The 19,060-nt window shown below is 35.9% G+C and overlaps 1 protein-coding gene across 14 annotated transcripts in view; it reads left to right on the forward strand.

Annotated features, from left to right (window-relative positions):
- Nucleotides 1–19,060, forward strand: part of HERC1 (HECT and RLD domain containing E3 ubiquitin protein ligase family member 1) — a 179,807-nt gene that overhangs the window by 67,696 nt on the left and 93,051 nt on the right. For all 14 annotated transcript variants that reach the window (XM_045810686.2, XM_045810698.2, XM_045810694.2 and 11 more), the window contains 9 exons: nt 793–1,014; nt 4,517–4,669; nt 4,795–4,927; nt 6,332–6,523; nt 8,822–9,043; nt 10,957–11,130; nt 14,063–14,177; nt 14,266–14,386; nt 16,642–16,813. In XM_045810686.2, the coding sequence (XP_045666642.2) occupies nt 793–1,014; nt 4,517–4,669; nt 4,795–4,927; nt 6,332–6,523; nt 8,822–9,043; nt 10,957–11,130; nt 14,063–14,177; nt 14,266–14,386; nt 16,642–16,813 (1,504 nt within the window). The remainder of the gene's footprint in view (nt 1–792; nt 1,015–4,516; nt 4,670–4,794; nt 4,928–6,331; nt 6,524–8,821; nt 9,044–10,956; nt 11,131–14,062; nt 14,178–14,265; nt 14,387–16,641; nt 16,814–19,060) is intronic.

Consider the following 19,060-nt stretch of genomic DNA (forward strand, 5'->3'; position numbering starts at 1 on the left):
AGAATTCTAATGAAGGTGAAGCACATGATAATCTATTAAATGATTTGGAGCTAATTATTAAAATTTAATAATTTGTTGCTTATACTGTTAAACCAGAGACATTTTAGTTTATAGTGTGCTGAGTTGAAATCAACATCATTTAAAAAAAAAAAAAAGAAAAAGAAATCAAGGTCATGTGCTACTATTGGCTCCATGCCCAGAACAGTTTTTGAAATTGCTTATATAAAAAGTAAAAGAAGATGCCTGTTATGAAAATGTATTTGAGGATATGAATGTGCTTATTCTTTCCATTTTTAATATCTTATGTACATTAAAATAAGTACATTTTGCTTAACTAAGTAGAACTGTCTATCGTAGAGTTATAGATTTAGGGGGGAAAGTGGTTCTCACTGGCAATATAATAACCACAGATGCCTCCGTTGAGTAGTTTTCAGTAGTTTAGATTTAGGTGATTTATTTTAAATATTAGAATAAATAGTTACATTGATAATTCTGTAGAAAAATGTGTAGTATAATTTATCTGTTGTCATTTCTTACTCTTACTCTTAGAAGTCCTAAAATCATGCAGAGAATACCATTTTGCTTAGAGTTTTGGGTATTACAGTAAAAGAAGGAATAAAATGCTAAAAGTTTCATTTTTCCAAATGGTATCAGTGGAATAGCTTTTCTTTTAATTACACACTTCCTAAAATATCAGGATATTAAGTGGGATCCTTTTTTTTCTTTTTGAGTACATTTTAAGCTAATTATATATTTGTACCTATTTCATTGATGAAATTTTTTTTTTTTTAGAGAATGCAACTGGATATCATTCTGACAAGTTTGCAAGATCATACCCATGTAGCTTCCTTACTCGGCTATAGCTCACCCTCTGACGCTGCTGACCTCTCTTCTGTGTGTACTGGCTATGGAAGCCTGTCTGATCAACCTTATGGCACTCAGAGCTGCCATCCAGACACCCATCTGGCTGAAATTTTGATGAAGACTCTCCTAAGAAATTTAGGATTTTATACAGTAAGTTGCTCTTTTTCTTTGTAGTAAAAAAAATAAAGCTTGGATTTTTTTGTGTTTTCGTTTTTGTTTTGTTTTTTGTTTTTGGAGGGGATAGGGATGGCTTCAGGTTAAGGTAGTTGGACATTTAAATACATAAGAAATAAATAAAACTCTAGCCTTCACTCCCCGAGAGGCAGAAAACATGTGTTAGATCTGAAATATTGTAGGAGCCAAATGACTTGTAATTGAGAATTCCAAAAAGATTTATTTTAGAATTTTGCCAAGTTTTTCTTATGTTAATGTTCAAGAATAAACAGAAAAATAGTCATCAACATTTTGCAAGAGAAGAATAATGAGGAAGGGATTAACCTTACCAGATACAATCTTAAAATTACAGTATGGTTGGTACTTACTAAGAATAGACTGGTCAGTAGGAGAGAAGACAGTGGACACTATAGCTTTCCCTGTGTTAGGATGCTCTTAATTCTTAAGTGTTTTTTAGATCCATCTCTCTCCCCCCACCCATTTCTATGAGTTCTAACCCACAACGTCATGACCTAATGCTAATAGTAGTGTTGTAGTTAGTGTCACTGTTGCTGGTCCCTTCTCTGCATCTTACTGCTGGAATAACCTCATTGTATTAAATTAAAACCCCTTCAGACCCTTCATCATTTGGCTTACACACCACTCATCTGAGATCATGTACGTGGTATTACCTGTTTCCTGCTTGCTCTACTAATCTGTGACTTTTTCAGGGAAGTCTTACCCAAATAACTCTATTTAACCATGTAATTATAACTTGGTATAACTTCAGCAATTTTTAGAGATAAGGTGTACTGTGCAACTTAATTTTGAGTGGTTTGTATATCCTTTCATATTGTCTCCTAGACCTTGTCAGGGTCAGTTCTTTATCTTTTTCTGTGCAAGTCTTAGTTCTATTCTGTCGACATTAAAAGGTGGCTAAGTCGGAATGACAGTTGGGCCTATATAATTATTTTCTTTCAGATTTAAGAATGTAAATTTGATCTGATGTTTGGCTGCACATGGAATGAGAACAATATCATAATGTCATTTGTTACTGACAGAACATTTTTTTCCAAAGTTGTAAGGAATATTTATGCGGCATGAAAGTAGTGCCTTTCTCTTAAAGTAGATTGGCTGTCACTGTCAAGTGTGAAGCCCATGGGAATCTTAACACCACAAATATAGTTTGATGCACATGTCCTTTGGAAGAAAACATCGTCCAATTGCTGTGATTTGATAGTTTTGCCTTCAGCTCTAGAAGCTACTGCCATGTAATTAGTGGTACAGCCTTAGGGCACCTCCTTGCGTAGCTGCTGCATGTACTTTAGGCAGGAGTCTAGCCTCCTTGAGTCAGAGCTTTCTTAATACTTTTATTTGTCCTTCTTACAAAGGAAGATATAATTTTGCATTTATATAATTAAAAGTGGCATGTGCACAATGATGTGAACACATTTGACACTATTGAGCTGCATATACAAAAATGGTTAAGGTGATAACTTTGATATTATATGTATTTTACTGCAATTAAAGATAAAATTAACAAGTGAAAAAAAAGTAGTGCCTTTCTAATGGGGTAGATGTATATGTTATATGGAAATGGAAGTAAAATATTAACTGCTTTTGGGCGAAAATCATAAATTATTGTTTCTGAAGTGATTTAAACCAAACTTGTCATGTTCTTTTCCTTTTTCTTTTCTTTTCTTTTTTTTTTTTTTTAAGAGAGAGTGTGTGTGTGATGGGAGGGTGGGGGGAGGAGGGAGAGGAAGGGTGAGAATCTCAAGCGGGCTCCATGCCCGGTGCGGAAGCTGACGTGGGCTCTGTCTCATGACCCTGAGATCATGACCTGAGCCGAAATCAGGAGTCAGACACTTAACTGTGGCTGAGCCACCCAGGTGCCCCTGGTCATGTTCTAAGATTTTGAAATGATGGTGCTTGTCTTAATCTGTTTGGGCTGCTATAAACAGAATACCATAGACTGGGTGGCTTTTAAACAAGACAGACTTATTTCTCGCTGTTAGAGAGGTGGGAAGTCCAAGATCAAGGTGCTGGCCGATTTGATGGTGCCAGCTTCTTGGTTCATAGATAGCCATCTTCTTGCTGTGTCGTTGTCACACAGGGGAGCTCTCTGGAGTCTCTCATCAGGGCACTAATCCCCTCCCAAAGGCCCCATCTCCAGATGCCATCATATTGGGGATTAGGTTTCAATATATGAATTTTGAGGTGACACAAACATTCAGTCTATAGAGGTGCTTATTTGGCAGCTTATAGTGGTGTGTATACAGCAAGGGCCTTAAACTGTGCTGAGACTCTGTCTTGCATATTGTAAACATAGACCATACTTTATGCATAAAGATGTTCATCAGATCTCTATAAGAGATAAAAATTGGAAACAACTGAATAATCTAAAATGGCTGGGTAAATTATGGTATATATGCTCAAGGGAATATTACGACTTTTAAAAATTTATGTATACATGGTTTGTGAAGACAGATAATATTTACGAATCTGTTGGAAAAGAGAAGATTAAAAACAATACGCAATATTATGAAAAAAAGCGAGCCAAAAAAACCGGGAAAGAAATACACTAAAAAATATTAATAGTAGTTTTCTTTGGGTGTTGACTAAATGGTGACTTTAACTTGTTTTTAAATACAGTTTTGTTATTTTCTAAATTTTTTTACAAGAACGGTTTTTTAAAAAAATATTTTTAACTTAAGATAATTTAAAACTTACACAAGAGTTTCAAGAATCAGAGGACTCCCTTCTACCCTTCAGCCAAATTAGCTTTACCATCTCTGTCCATTATCCTAAATCATTTGAGAGTAGTTATAGATGCCATGCTGACTATTCCTAAATGCTTAAGCATGTATTTCTTAAGAAGGGCATTCTCTTACATAACAATAGAACAATTATTCAGAAAATTTAGCATTGATACAATTTAATAAACAATCCATATTCAGATTTCTACAATTGTCTTAATGTGCTTTATAGTAACCCCTTCCTCAAATGCAGGATCACACGCTGTTTTTAGTTGTCATGTCTCTTCAGTCCATTTCTTTTTTTTCTACCTATTTTTTTAATTTAAGTATAGTTGACATCACTTATTTCTTTTATAATCAGAAACTAATTTAATTTCCAAAAATTGGGTTCAAATGTTCAGTTGTGTCCTTTCACAACCATGTGAAAACAAAACCTTTACACAAGAGGTATGGAAAGCAATTGCATTAAAATGTTGAAGTACGGTGTCTGTGGGTATTGTACTGTTTTCTCTATATTCACAGTTTCTGTAGTGAAACGTATTACTTTTTTTTAAAATGGTAAAACACATTGAAATTGCTTGACAAGTTTTGCTGATAGCTAGTAACAACAGTGCAAAGATTTAAAGATTGATAATGGGAAAAAGGCGACAGTGGCTTCTTAAGTCAGAATCATTTATGGTAGGACTTGCCTTTAATTTTCAAGCACTTCAGATATAATCTTCATTTATATATCATCTTAGGATCAAGCCTTTGGAGAGCTAGAAAAGAATAGTGATAAATTTCTCCTTGGAACATCATCTTCGGAAAACAGTCAGCCAGCTCATCTTCATGAACTCCTGTGTTCACTGCAGAAACAGCTGCTGGCATTTTGCCATATCAATAACATTAGTGAGGTATATGATTCTTTGCCTTTTATGATGATCTCCCAGGGACCTTGAAACTCAGATATTTGGGTAAGCATGATATTTTTGTACCTTGAATCTTTCACAGTAGTAATTCAAGAACTTTTTCCCCCCAGAACTCAAGCAGCGTGGCACTGCTTCATAAACATCTCCAGCTCTTGTTGCCTCATGCCACAGATATTTATTCACGTTCTGCAAATTTGCTCAAAGAAAGTCCTTGGAATGGCAGCGTTGGAGAAAAATTGAGAGGTGTGTTTGGTATTGGATTTGACATTTAATCAGTGGTTGTAAAGCAAGAATCCTTAACCTTCCCAAAGCCTTAAGAGACCTGAAACCTCTGAATGGAATAGGAATGATCTTGAATCTCCTTCCTATTGAAGATCCCTTGGATTTTGGTTTGGGGGGTGATGGTAACAGTGATAGATAATGACTAATCTTCAAAGATGCTAATTGACACGAAAGAGCCCTAATTTAAAGGCATTTCAGTGATACTCAAAAAGATTAATTTGCTGGCTAACTGAACATAACAAAAAAAATAAATGAAAGTTCTCTCTTAAAAAAAAGGTCAATTTTAAATGGCATAAAGTGAATTTTTATCTGCTGTTTCTTTACCTTTCTTCAGCATTTGCCAGTGTTCCGCTTTCCTTCTTGAAATGCTTTCCTTTTCTCTGGGTTTCTGTGTAGTCACAGTCCTGTTCTGTTGCCTCCTATCACTGATCACTTTTTTTCAGTCATTTCCTATAAGCTCTTTCTCCTTGAACATGCCCTTTAATGTTTAAGATCCTCTGAATTTTGCCTTCAACCCTTTTTTCTCCCTGAATGATCTGATCTGACCCCATTTCCTTTGACCACCACCTGTCTGTTGATTTCCATATCTGCATCTGACTGAAAACTTCTTTTTCACACCAAAGCCTTTTCTAGTTACCTATTGGGTGTTTTTTCTTGGTTGTCTCAAAAGCAACTAAAATTCAGTATGTCTTTCCGAAACTACCTTATCTCTGAAGTTTCCCAACTGAATAAAGAAAGAAAGAAACTGAGAAACTAAAACTATTGCTTACTAGACACCTCCATTTTGTCGTTCCACAGGTATTTAAAATTTAATCTCTTCAAACGGAGCTCATCTCTGATGGTGCTCCCTGCCCCAAATACAATGAAATATGGAAATAAAATTAATTTAAAACCAATGCAGATAAAAAGATGCTTTGAAGTGATCTTAATTTTTTAAAGTAAATTTGGTTTAAAAAACGCAGTATGTAAAGATCATGAGGGTAGGAGTTTTTAGCTCTTTGTTCATGGCTGTTTCCCTTTCACCTAGAACACCGCCTGGTATGTTGTACTCAAAAATATTTCCTGAGTAAATCTAAAAATGAGGATAAATTGGCGAATGAGAAATTCATAATGCAGTTTAAGGGAAGCGGCTGTAATCTGATTTGTTAGCACAGGGATCTATATGCTTTCCCACAAAGTGTCTGTTGGTGGTACTTTCTGAAAGTGAGTAAATATTAATACCACATCAGCTAACCAGGTACATGTTCAGCCAAGAGTTATCAAATTAGTATACTGTAGTTCTAGGCTAAAATAATATTTTTTAGGTTTTTTTTCTTTTTTAAGTTTGAAACAATTGATCCATGTTGAATTTCTTACCCTTTGTAGATGTGATATACGTCTCAGCTGCAGGCAGTATGCTTTGCCAGATTGTTAACTCTCTCCTGTTACTCCCCGTGTCAGTGGCACGGCCTCTGTTGAGTTACCTCCTCGACTTGTTGCCACCTCTTGATTGCCTTAATAGACTCCTGCCAGCTGCCGCTCTTTTAGAAGACCAAGAGTTACAGTGGCCTCTTCATGGTAAGTAAAGATAGTAAAACAACAAATAAGGCCTTTGGGAAAAGTTGTTCCTCTTGCATACATCAGGTCGGTCATATCTGATACTTGGGTGTGTTATGTAATCAAAAGGTAAGGTTGTCATGGTCTAAGAATTTGCAGCCTAAAGAGCAACTGAGATGAGAAAACTCAAGAAGTTGCTCATATGTAGCAGTGTCATAAATAGGGTCTTTATATCGTCATTAGGTTTGTATAGTATATTTCATTGATTCTGAGACACGTTTTTTTCAAATTTTGACATTGTTGAAATTAGGATACATCTTACATTGGATAATAGGAAAGCCTTTCATAGTTCAGTCAGCAGCATAGTGACACATTTTATAATCAATGGATTGATTTGAATAAAAAGTTCTCTTTCTTAAATGAAAAGATCTTTGGTTTTAAATCTCTATTTGACAGTAAAATATTTAGTATTTTGGTTAAATAGATAACTGAATGTAGAAGATGGAATTTGGGAATCTCTCTGTGTATGGGTTTTGTTTGTCTTAAGGAACTTTATAGGAAATAGTGTTCTGATTTATGTTGACTTGAATTCAGTCTTAATTTATAAAATGTTGATGAGGTTGATATTCAGTCGGATATAGCTTAAAGTACTATGTCTAGAAGACATTACTTTGTTTTTCTATGGAAGTCTATCAAAGGCTATCCAAGGAGTTTGATTATTAAGTCTTAAAAACCTTTCAAGTGAGGCCACAGGTTTCATTAAAAAGAATTCTGGACTAAGGTGAAGCTAGTGACTTGGCTGTATTATCCAGGGCAGGTTGCTTATAATTTCTTAAGCCTTGGTTTCTTCTGGAAGGATTGGAATTGGACAAGATGACAATGAGGGCTTGTCTTACTTTATGTGGTTCTGTGACAACTGGATTTAGATGAAGTCAAGTGTCAAGGTTACAACTGTAGCAGGATGTTAATTAGATTTTATATGGAGCCATTCCAGGTTTACTGTTGTTTTTCTAAAGCATTTCAGAATTTAAGATTGACTCTTTTTGTATTAGATAAGTTAGGTATCATCTTATTTTGGATTTTTGTTTTTCTATAATTTCCCATTTTTGTGTTATCTTTGTATCATTTTTACTACCACAGTTATACTAACCTCATAGCATCAGTTTGGAATCTTCCCTTTTTTCCCTTTGCTCTGAAATGATTTGTGTAAGATAGAGGATGTCTTTTTTTTTTTTTTTTTTTTTTATAGATTAAAGTCTTCACCTATAAAACCACCTGGCCCTGGTGTTTAGATAGACTTTGGCTATTAATTTTCTTTCCTTAGTGGTTATTGTTCTTTTCTAGCTTTTTGTTTCTCCTCAAATCCATTTTGGAAGGTGATATTTTTCCAGAAAATGTCATTTTGTTGTTTTTCAAACTTTTTTTTTTTTTGAGAGAGAGAGAGCATGAACTGGGGGAGAGGCTGATGGAGAGAGAAAAGCAGACTTCCCACTAAGTGGGGAGCCTGTTGTGGGCTTGATCCCAGGTCCCTGGGATCATGACTTGAGCTGAAGGCAGATGCTTAACCAACTGAGCCACCCAGGTGCCTCTCAAATTTATTGGCATAAAATTGTGCATAATACTCATTAACAGTTTTTTAAAAAGTCCCTAGTATAACTGTTTCTATTCCTAATTTTTTATTCCTAATTTTTGCATTTATGCCATCTTTTTTTAGAGGTTTGTCCATTTTATCAGTCTGTTTAAATAACCAGTTTTTAGATTTGTTGATCTTCTTTGTTTTTCTTTAATGATTTGATTGACATCTGTTCCTATCTTTATGGCTAAGTATAGTGTTTCTCTTTTAAGTGAAGAACTTTAAACAGATGTACAGTAAGAAATCATGGGTCTCCATTTCAGTACGAGACAGTTCTGAATTCGGGCCTTAAAAACATTAAACAATAATAAGTGTTGCTTTACTAGATCAATTCCTGTATTGATTTTGGAGGGATGAGCTACCTCAAGTACTCACCATTATGGTGAAATTTGATCTGAATAATGAAAAATAGGAATAGAATCCCTTGGGATATTTCTGTCATATACTGTTTTAATGTTTATCTTAAAATTAGTAACTCCACAAGGGAAATTTTATTTGATGGAAAACTTATTTGAATATATTTTAAGTTAGCCTAGTAAAGAGAATATATACAGAAGGTGTTATAATTTATGTTTCTAATGTAAAATTGGCTTGTTTCATTGTCTTATTGGAGTGCAATAGAAATGAGAAAGATTGAGACTCTCGAATACCAGAGAAGACATAATTGCTAATGATTTTGTCTTTAGGAGGACCAGAACTTATTGATCCTGCTGGCATGCCATTACCTCAGCCGGCCCAGGCCTGGGTGTGGCTTGTGGATCTGGAAAGAACAATTGCTCTCCTTATTGGGCGGTGTCTTGGTGGTATGCTTCTGGGCTCCCCTGTGTCTCCAGAGGAACAGGACACTGCGTATTGGATGAAAACACCACTTTTTAGTGATGGTGTAGAAATGGACACCCCTCAGTTAGGTAATGTGCTTCTCTACAATGTTTAAAATACATGCTTATGTTTGTATCTTCATTGGAGATTTCTCTTATTCTGGGTTTGCTGAATAGAGAACTGATAGCAAACAAGTGAAACATTAGCTGGGTGGGGGATCTGAGACTGTGACTTGGAGCCCTTAGAAGTTAAATCCTGCAGCACTGTGTAGTGAAAAGAGCCTCCAAACTAGGGCAATGTAGGTCTGGTCCCACCCTGTCATTATTTATCACTCATTTTGGGCGAGTCATTTAACTTATAAAAATGGGAATATGCTTGATTCCTTGTTTTCTGGGGCTTGGAGGTTATGAAAGTGCTTCACAGAATGTAAAGCTCTGTAAAGTTACCATGACTTGCCAGTGTTCAGTTTTCAAACACCTCCCAGATGTGAGTGGCAATCCCTTCGCCTCCCAGCCTATCCTACTTTCATGCTGATGTTACCTTGTACGTTTCCACATTTTTTTCCTTCCCATTTATGGTGCCTTTCCTGCCTCATCTCCTATTTGTCTTCTTTGCTGGTAGGCTAGCTTGCAGACTGTCTGAACATGATTTCTCCAGTTCCTGAACAGATGATCTGGTTGTTTTATTTAGGTTTGGCCCTTTAATCTCTCCGGGCCTATAATTTTGATCCATAAAATAAGGAGCTGATTAGATAGCCTATGTGGTCTTACTGACCTAAAATTCATTGTTCCTCTATGAGAGAAAGAGACTCAGAGAGTGCCCAAGAAGGAAAGTCCAAGAGAAATCTTAATCTAAGAGAACCTCAGTCGAGAGGGAAAACAAAAAATAGAAGCCAAGACAAAAATCACATATTCTGCTTTGAGTTTGGAGGGTTGGGGATTAGGAGTGAGAAGAGCTGCTGAAGATTTTCCTCTTTTTCCGAATAGAGAGTATATACTCGTCATTTCATTTATGAACCAGACAGTGACTCTAGCCATGGTTGTTGAATGCTAGACTGGTACTTAAGATACAGTTGTATCAAGAAAAGTAAAATCATGATTTTTCAAGGAATGTTTAACATTGTGAACAGGTTCCAGTGGTGTCAGTGTTTAGTGCTGTGATAGTCACAAATGTCCTCTTGAGGACAAAAGTATCTTTATCTCTACCTTCCTCATATTTCTATTATATTTAATTTAGTCAGTTAACTGGCTGTTAGTATGAATAAAATAAATTTCAATTTTAATGTTCTCTTTCAGTTTTTAAAATTATAAAATCATGAAGCTATTAAAATGTTACATTTTGTGTTTAAATACTTGCGTGTATTAGGAAAAGGGTATTGTCCTTTGTAAATCGTAAATAAAGGATAATTCAGTTATATTATGGGTTAAATTGACTTTTGGTATTAGCCCCCAACCCTATCATTTAGCTAATTTTTGTAACGGAAAATGAATTCTGAATGCCAGAATGTCCCATTAAAAAGTTAAGAATCAGTTGAGCAATGTAAATATCAATAGAGACTGTTCGTGGTATCTTTGCTCTCTCTTGAGTCATTACTTAACTGATTATTTTCCCTTAAGTCTAGAAAAAAGAAAAAGTTCTTGTCTAGTCTCTTTCCCAGGGGTCCCATGTTTCTCAGTGAGGACATCATTCCATTTTGAACAAAAGAGTTCTCCAAACCTGTGCTGCACACATAGGACATGTAGCTTCCCTGGCCCCTGCCTACCAAAAAGCCAGAACCCCTCCCAGATGGTTACGTTCGGTCACACATCCTTCTGGAGGGGATTGAAGGGCTGGTGATATTACTGCTCATTGAGAAATGTTAAAGGACTTTACCTTTGTAGTATCTACTTAAAATGGTTTGAAATGTATTATTAAATATGGATTAAATAAAAGTGATAAGATTTTATTTGTAGCAACAAAATTGGTCAAGCTTAAAATTGGTAACATGAATAATTATTTTTAGATAAATGTATGAGTTGCCTGTTAGAAGTAGCTCTTTCAGGCAATGAAGAACAGAAGCCTTTTGATTACAAACTGCGGCCTGAAATTGCTGTGTATGTAGACTTGGCATTGGGTTGTTCAAAAGAGCCTGCACGAAGCCTTTGGATTAGCATGCAGGATTATGCTGTTAGTAAAGGTAAGATGAAGAGGACAAAGTTGGTAAATATGGAGATAGCTTATAATACTGACTAATATGTATGTAATATATGTAAATAGAAAATCACAGGGATCACTCTATTACTTTTTTATAGAAAAAAGTATTTTACAAATAACATTAAACAATTTCTTTTTCCTCTTTGTGGAAAGTACTCTAAGTATGTATCCCACTTGAAGCAAACCTACTGTGGGAAAATTGAGATTTATATAAAAGATAAATCCAGAGGCAAACATTTTACTGAAGGATTCCCTGAAGTATAAATGGGTCTAGTTTAAGAGTCTGTTAAATGAATCTCTTCCCTTTGCAAGTCCTGGGGTAAGAACTGAAGGGTTGTATACGTAGAAGTCTAAGCTCTAGGCCTGGTCGTTCTGCTTCTCTGTAAAACACTTACCCTACAGAGAGCTGGTGAAGATACCAATTTGAAATGAGATGAACTATGACGTACAGTAGTAAAGTGCTATATAAGTATGTAGTGTTATTTCAGTTTCCGATATTATTTGATTAATAAAATAAACTTTACAAGTTTTCAGAAAATATATCTGATTTCTTTTTAGTTCCCATGTTTTTATTTTTTAACAGTGACCTTGATTGTTCAGAATCCCATATCCATAGTTGTCTTTCTCCGTGGTATTTTTTTCTTGTCTTATTTTTGGTTTCCCCCTATTTCTTTGAATCGTCTTCCTCCTGTGATAAAAATGGTAATATTAAATACATTTTCCTTTTATTGTCTTTTATTTTGTGTAATAAAAATGAAATGAGGTGCTTATTGTTCAGAGCTTTAAAATAACATTGAGATATGATACCTTTGAAAGTTTAGTTTCACCCAGTTTATCATTCATATATCATTCATGCATTCTATATTGTGTTGACTTCAAGCAGAAATAGAAAAGTATGGTAATGGAGGAGAAAAAAAATTTACTTCCTAAGTTGTATTCTGTAGTATTCTCTCATAGTTGCATTCATTTTCTTGGAATGTGCAGTTACGTTTTCTTTTATATCATCACTTGTTAATTGCAGTTAGAACTTTAAAAGCTAGATATAAACATAAGATGAATAAAAACTCATTGTATGGCTCCATTTCCTAAATTGTTTACATACTGTAACCTTAGACTACCTGAATAATGGAAAAATTCTGTAGTGCTTGATATGAAATAACTATAAATTTAATGAAGAAAAGAACCCATTACTTTAAAAATTGTATAATCTCTACTAAAGAGGAGACACAGCACAGGGTCTTTAGTCTGCATTTTAAATTGAGTATTAGCTTCCTTGAAATGGGTCATGTTTGATTTTAGGTCATAGCAGCTACCAGAATAGCAAGCATTCCCTTGGAACAGACGATTTCTCATGAACCTAATGTGGAAAAATTTTTTATGTAATATAGTCTATCATTTTAAGATTATCTCTGGTGGCCTATAAAATTTTCTTAAAATCAGGCATGTTTATATTGTCAGGATGTTTTGTTTTGTTTTGCCTATAATATAGGTTAAGTCTGAATTTAGTTTTTTCCCTAAGCATACAGAAATGACTAGAAAACCAAGATGTTAAATTTTATCTCCAGGAGTTTTAAGAAGGGAAAGAACAAATAAACTTAACTTAGGGCTTGATATTTTCCATGAGTTTTTTTTTGTTTGGTTTTATTTTTAAGTAGCATGGCAAATCTGTTGAATTAACAGAATTTAGCAGACAGTAAACCTCCCACCCCCATTTGGAATCTCCCGAATATACCACATTTTTAAAATACAGTACTAGTATGCTAACATGGAATTAAAGAAAACACCTGCCTAGTTCTCATCATCTAATGCTGTGATTTTGGCTTTCTATTGCATGTACTCATCGTTGTCCAAATGTTGTTTCATTTCTTACCCAATTCATTTCATTTTATTATGGTATTTACAGTGTCTACTTCCTGGCTTCAAATACCAAATATGTCCTCTCTTGCCTAGTTTACTCAATATCTCCACAAGGATGCTTAATTAGACAGTACTTAAAACCATACTCCTGATTTCAGCTCCTTGTTTTCCAAAAGTGTTCTTCATGTGATCTTCCTGTCTCAGTAAATGTCAACCACATTCTAAGGACATTTCTAGTCGGCTTTGACTTCTCTTGTATTCGCACATCTGATCAATCAACAAATCCTGTCAACTCTACCTTTAAAACACATTTGGAATCTGACCACTTTTCACTACCTCAGCTGCTACGGCTTTGGTCTGAGCCACCTGAATTACTGCAGTACTGCTGTTGCTGTCCCTGTTTAGCTCACCACTCAGCAGTCAGAGTCCGCCTTTCAAAACATGAGTCACATCATATTGTATCTCTGTTCACAGCCTTCTAATGGTGCTTCCCATTTCCCTCAGAGTAAAATCTAAAGGACTTGCAGTGGCCTGCAAGGCCCTATATGATCTGGTCTCCAGCCAACTTTCTAATGTCTCCTAGCACTTGTGCATGCACGCTTTGTTCCAGCCACGGTGGCCCCCGGAACTCGCCTCAGGGCCTCCACACTGGTTTTTTCTGAGGGGACACTGTTTCTGTATGGCACCTTCTCCAACTTTGCCTACATCTCTGCTCATCTGTACCTTATCCAAGACCTTTGCAAACCAGCCTGTATAAAATAGTAATCCCACGCTGCTTTATTTTTCTCTATAGCACTTTTCTGTCATAATAATTTTTGTATTTATTGGTCCCCCCCCCCCGCCAGCTAGAAAATAAACTGTGTGAGATCAGGGCCTCAGTTTTGTTAACTGCTGTATTCCTAGCACAGGGAACAATATCTGGTATCTAGTAGGTGTATTTGCTAAATAATGTTTAGGAAAATGATTCCATTCAGATGTTGGATTACTAAAGCGATTAAAATTACTCTGAACTGTTTTCTGAGCCCTTTTAAATATCAATGCATCATTTTTGTTTTCAGATTGGGACAGTGCAACCTTAAGTAATGAGTCACTCTTGGACACTGTGTCTAGATTTGTTCTTGCAGCACTCCTGAAACACACAAATTTACTTAGCCAAGCATGTGGAGAAAGCCGGCAAGTAACTTAAAACTATGCTCAGACAAATATTTGCTCTCATGATGTTAGAAATTAGGTAACTTTTCTATTTTGGTTCTTTATTTAGATATCAACCTGGTAAAAGCTTATCAGAAGTGTACCGTTGTGTGTACAAAGTTCGAAGTCGTTTACTTGCTTGCAAGAACCTTGAACTTATTCAGACCAGGTCATCATCACGAGACAGATGGGTAAAGTTGGAAATCAGTTAATTTCTGTTTTTCTGCAAGCTGTGAGAGATAGCTCCATATTGACTTATGTGGAAAAAAATGTGCCTTGATTATTGCAGGTGTTCAATAAATATTGAGTACATACTTCGTTATGTAGTGAAAAAATTGGTTGAGTAAAAGATTTGGGGTTTATTTAACCCACATTTATCAAGCTGCTAAGAAAGTTTGTATATTCATAGGTTGTATAAGTAATAAATTGAGTTGTGCAAATCATATGAAATATTATTCCTTTATTTTTTGCTGATTAGACCATATTTGAATTATCCTTTTTAATTTGGGATGCTGTAATTTATGAGGGACATTAACAAAAGCTACCTTGGATTGGTGAAAGATCTAAAAGTCGTCTTATATAAGAACTGTGAGTGTCAAAAATGTTTAGCCTAGGGAAATGAAAAAGGGAGTCACTTGATAGCTACCTTAAAAATAAAGCTTCCCTGTAGGAGAGGAAATAAGTGTGTTTCTTGTTCCAGAGGGCATAGGTAGCACCAAAGGGTCACAGTTGAATGGAGAATCACTGTTTGCTGAATATAAGGAAGATAGCCTTCTCATAATTAGAGTTGTCCACCACTGGTGATTAAGATTGAAACCTTGTCTTAAGACTGCTTCAGAAGTGGGACGCCTGAGTGGTTCAGTCAGTTAAGTCCCTCCCATTCTTGATATAAGCTCAGGTCTTTATCTCAGGGTTGTGAGATTGAGCCCGGCATAGGGCTCCACACTGGGCATGGAGCCTGCTTGGGAGTCTTCCCCCACCCCCGCCCCTCACCCTGCTTGCACTCTTGTGCACACACTCTCTGTCTCTCTAGAAAAAAAGAAAGAAAGAAAGAGATGCTCCAGAAGTTATTCTTGCAACAAAAGTAGGTGATTTCTAAAGTGCTTGGTAATCCTGATAACATGATCCTGTAATTACAAGACTGGATAATACATCACCCTCAGAAATGCTTACTTTAAAACTTTATATGTTAGATGCTTTGTACGCTGTTATTGAGATCTTAGATTTTAAAAACCAAACTCTGTCTCTGCATTTGTATTACAGTATTCTTTTGGCATGTGCTGATTTAATATTTGTGGATCTATTTGTTAGTGACTTTGAAAGTCCATGAAATGTATTAATTTGCCATTTTGTTGAGTTTCAGATTTGAAACTTCATATTATGGGGATAAGTGAGTTATACATGAGTCTGACTGGCTGCTCAGTATCCCCATCTGTATGAAATTTTTAAGTTATTTATTGGCTGTCAATCACAAAATAACTTTTATTATGCATTAAATAAAATTTTTCACTTGTACTTTTTACTAAAATTTGTGGGAAAGATGATATATACTATTATGGTATTCATGAGGCCCTTAACATCTGTTGCAAGAATTCTGTCCTCTAGGGGCGCCTGGGTGGCACAGCGGTTAAGCGTCTGCCTTCGGCTCAGGGCGTGATCCTGGCGTTCTGGGATCGAGCCCCACATCAGGCTCCTCCGCTATGAGCCTGCTTCTTCCTCTCCCACTCCCCCTGCTTGTGTTCCCTCTCTCGCTGGCTGTCTCTGTCTCTGTCGAATAAATAAATAAAATCTTTAAAAAAAAAAAAAAGAATTCTGTCCTCTAGATGACTGCTAGGTAGCTTAACCACTGTGGGAAATAAAATTAACATCATCCTTATCAGATTTCTAATTTTTTATTTCTTCAGGAGAAAACAAAATAAAGAAAAAAAATTAAAAACAGTACTGTTTGTATAACTGAAATTTGCTAAGAATAGAGCTTAAATGTTCTCACCAAAAAAAGAAGTTAAAAAAATACTGTTTTAAATTAGAATTGTAAAACATTTATACAGAGTAATAATAACATATACAGCTTGAGGGAGACTGCATGGTATAAAAATTCATGTTCTTAAATTATGCTTTTATGCTTGGTTTTACACTCAATTCATTTTAAATTGCAGCTCTGTAGGAGTTTATAGCTGAATAGCAATATAAATTTGAATCAACTTATGACATTCTAATCAAAATACTGAGGATAGGAGGACATATAGGTGTCTCTGTACATGTTTTGTGTACATACATTCTTTCTAATCTTTTCAGATTTACCCAGTGTATCTTTTGGGGTTTTGTAGTAAAATTCATGTGTTCTTGATGTTAGCAGTATTTTCCATGATAAAAAAGTCAAGGTTTTAATAAAGTTTTCCAAGTTTTTGAAAAAAATCTTCAGTGTAGCTTTGATTGTTTCTTTAAGATCTCAGAAAACCAGGACTCTGCAGATGTGGATCCTCAGGAGCACTCATTTGCCCGAACCATTGATGAAGAAGCTGAAATGGAAGAGCAGGCTGAGCGAGACCGGGAAGAGGGGCATCCCGAGCCAGAGGACGAAGAAGAAGAACGGGAGCATGAAGTGATGACCGCGGGCAGTGAGTACACCCTTCTTAGCTTCTCAGATTCACATCGTGGCATTCTTCATGTTAGGGGAGCTGACCGGCGAAGAGAAAGGCAAACATTTCTCTTTGGTTTTTCTAAAAGGATCGAATAGTCTTACGTTTACAATGACATTAGCTAATGTTTCAGCTCTTAAAACTGTGCTAGTTTCATTTTGAAGCTAGTGGATTGCATGTTTTGGGCTGAAAAGCTCTGAAAGCAGGCTTTTAGAAGTAGTAACTGTTTCACTGAATCTCACGCATGAAATGATGCCCGTGAGTGATTGGATAAGGTCTTACAGAGTTTGTTTTCGAGGGTACCAGTTTGTCCACAGGCCTGGCCGACTTCTGTGTGGTGAGGAAGACAGGCCCTTTCTGCACTTACCAGGAGAGCCTAGTTATTTTTTATATGTTGCCCTTTAAAAATTATGAATTTCACCCACTGACTATCGCCATTGTCAGTAGAGAGCAAAAATATACATAAGAATACTATTGGCTGGGTGAATAACACTTTTCGTATTTGTATATTCCAAGGCAATTATTTAGATGTTGAAAAGGAAATATCAATGCTTTTAAACCCTTGTCAGTATCTTTTGAGTGATTTGGCTATTTCAAGTTAAAATGTATATTCACTTTGTAGACTAAAATATTATGGCTAGCTATGCATTTGGTATTAGGATTGTCTGTATGTATCAATTTGACACTTATTTTATTATCAATTTATTTGTGTTCTCCATACTTCTAAAAATGATTTGAAGGTGGCCCCAGACCAAAAAACATTAAAAAACAAAAAAAACAAGGAAAAAGGGGATTGGAGATGGGGAGAGAGAATAATTATATTTTAAAAACCTAGGCTGAAGGAACTTTGGCAGTTAAACAAAACTTAGTTTAGAAATTCTGGAAAGCGGGGTGCGTGGGTGGCTCAGTTGTTAAGTGTCTGCCTTCGGCTCAGGGCGTGATCCCGGAGTCTTGGGATTGAGCCCCATATCGGGCTTCTCTGCTGGGAGCCTGCTTCTTCCGCTCCCATTCCCCCTGCTTGTGTTCCATCTCTCGCTGGCTGTCTCTTTGGGAAAAAAAAAAAAAAAAAAGAAATTCTGGAAAGCAAAGTCCAAAGGGGAAAACACAATAACAAAATACAATCCTCAATTATAGTAAAAGAAAGCACAATAGTCATCTAGGGAGTAGTAATTTTTAAACTAGCTGTGGTTTTTGAGGACCTGTATTACCTGCTGGGCACGGGGTCAAATGCTTCTTAGAGATTAGCTGATAATCCTCACAACAGTCTTATGAGATGCACTCTAGTACTTACCTATCTTAAAGGTGGACAAACTGAGGTTTAAGGAGGCAAAATTATGTCTCTAGGGCCACCATTAGTAGCAGCTGGAGTTAGAGTGAGATCTGCCCAAAATTCCAGTGACCATTCTCTTAATGACTTTAACTGATTTCCAGCTTTGTACTCTGAGTTTGTTGCTGTGATTTTTGCAGAATTAAGAGACTTTAAACAGCATATGAAAATATTGCTATAATAATTCTATAAAATACACATATAAAATCCATCTTTAAGATTTGTACTTCTGTATTAACAGATGAATCTAGTGTTTTACCAATTTTTCTGCTTGGGTTCCCAATAAAGAATAATGTTTTCACTCCAAATTTGAGCAAAAAATTCCTTTTCTATTGTGAAGTATCTACCACTGCATCAGAACCTTATTAAACTCAGTGACTTTTTACACTTGGGATTGGGAAGGGCTGGCATCAGATAGACATTCTTGGTGATGCCACTTAACTCTGGAGGCAGTCTTATCTGTATATTATAACCATATTCAGTTTCAGCAAAGAACTTTAGTGGTTGTACTTTTATAATGTGTTTGAGATACAGCAAAGTGTAGATGTCAGAAATTATGTAGACTTTAGAAGGGGAAAGGGGACTTTTCATAACTAATGCAACTTAAATTTTATGTTTCTTTTGTAACCTGACAGTTTTCATACTGAGGTCACAAACATTTCAGAAATATGCAGTTATTTTTATCTAACCCAGGAGTTCTGAAACTTTAGTAGACCTCAGAATCACCTGGAAGACCTGTTAAAACACAGATTGCTGGCCCCATGCCTACAGTTTCTGATTCAGAAGATCTGGGATGGCCTAGTAATTTACATTTCTAACAAGTACCCAGTTAATGTTGATGCTTCTGGTCTGGGGCCACACTTTGGAAAGCACTGATCTAACTCATTAGTAAGAGTAGA

Source organism: Ursus americanus, chromosome 28, assembly GCF_024610735.1.
Source record: "Ursus americanus isolate L20-20 chromosome 28, mUrsAme1.1.p, whole genome shotgun sequence".
Classification (NCBI taxonomy): Eukaryota; Metazoa; Chordata; class Mammalia; order Carnivora; family Ursidae; genus Ursus; species Ursus americanus.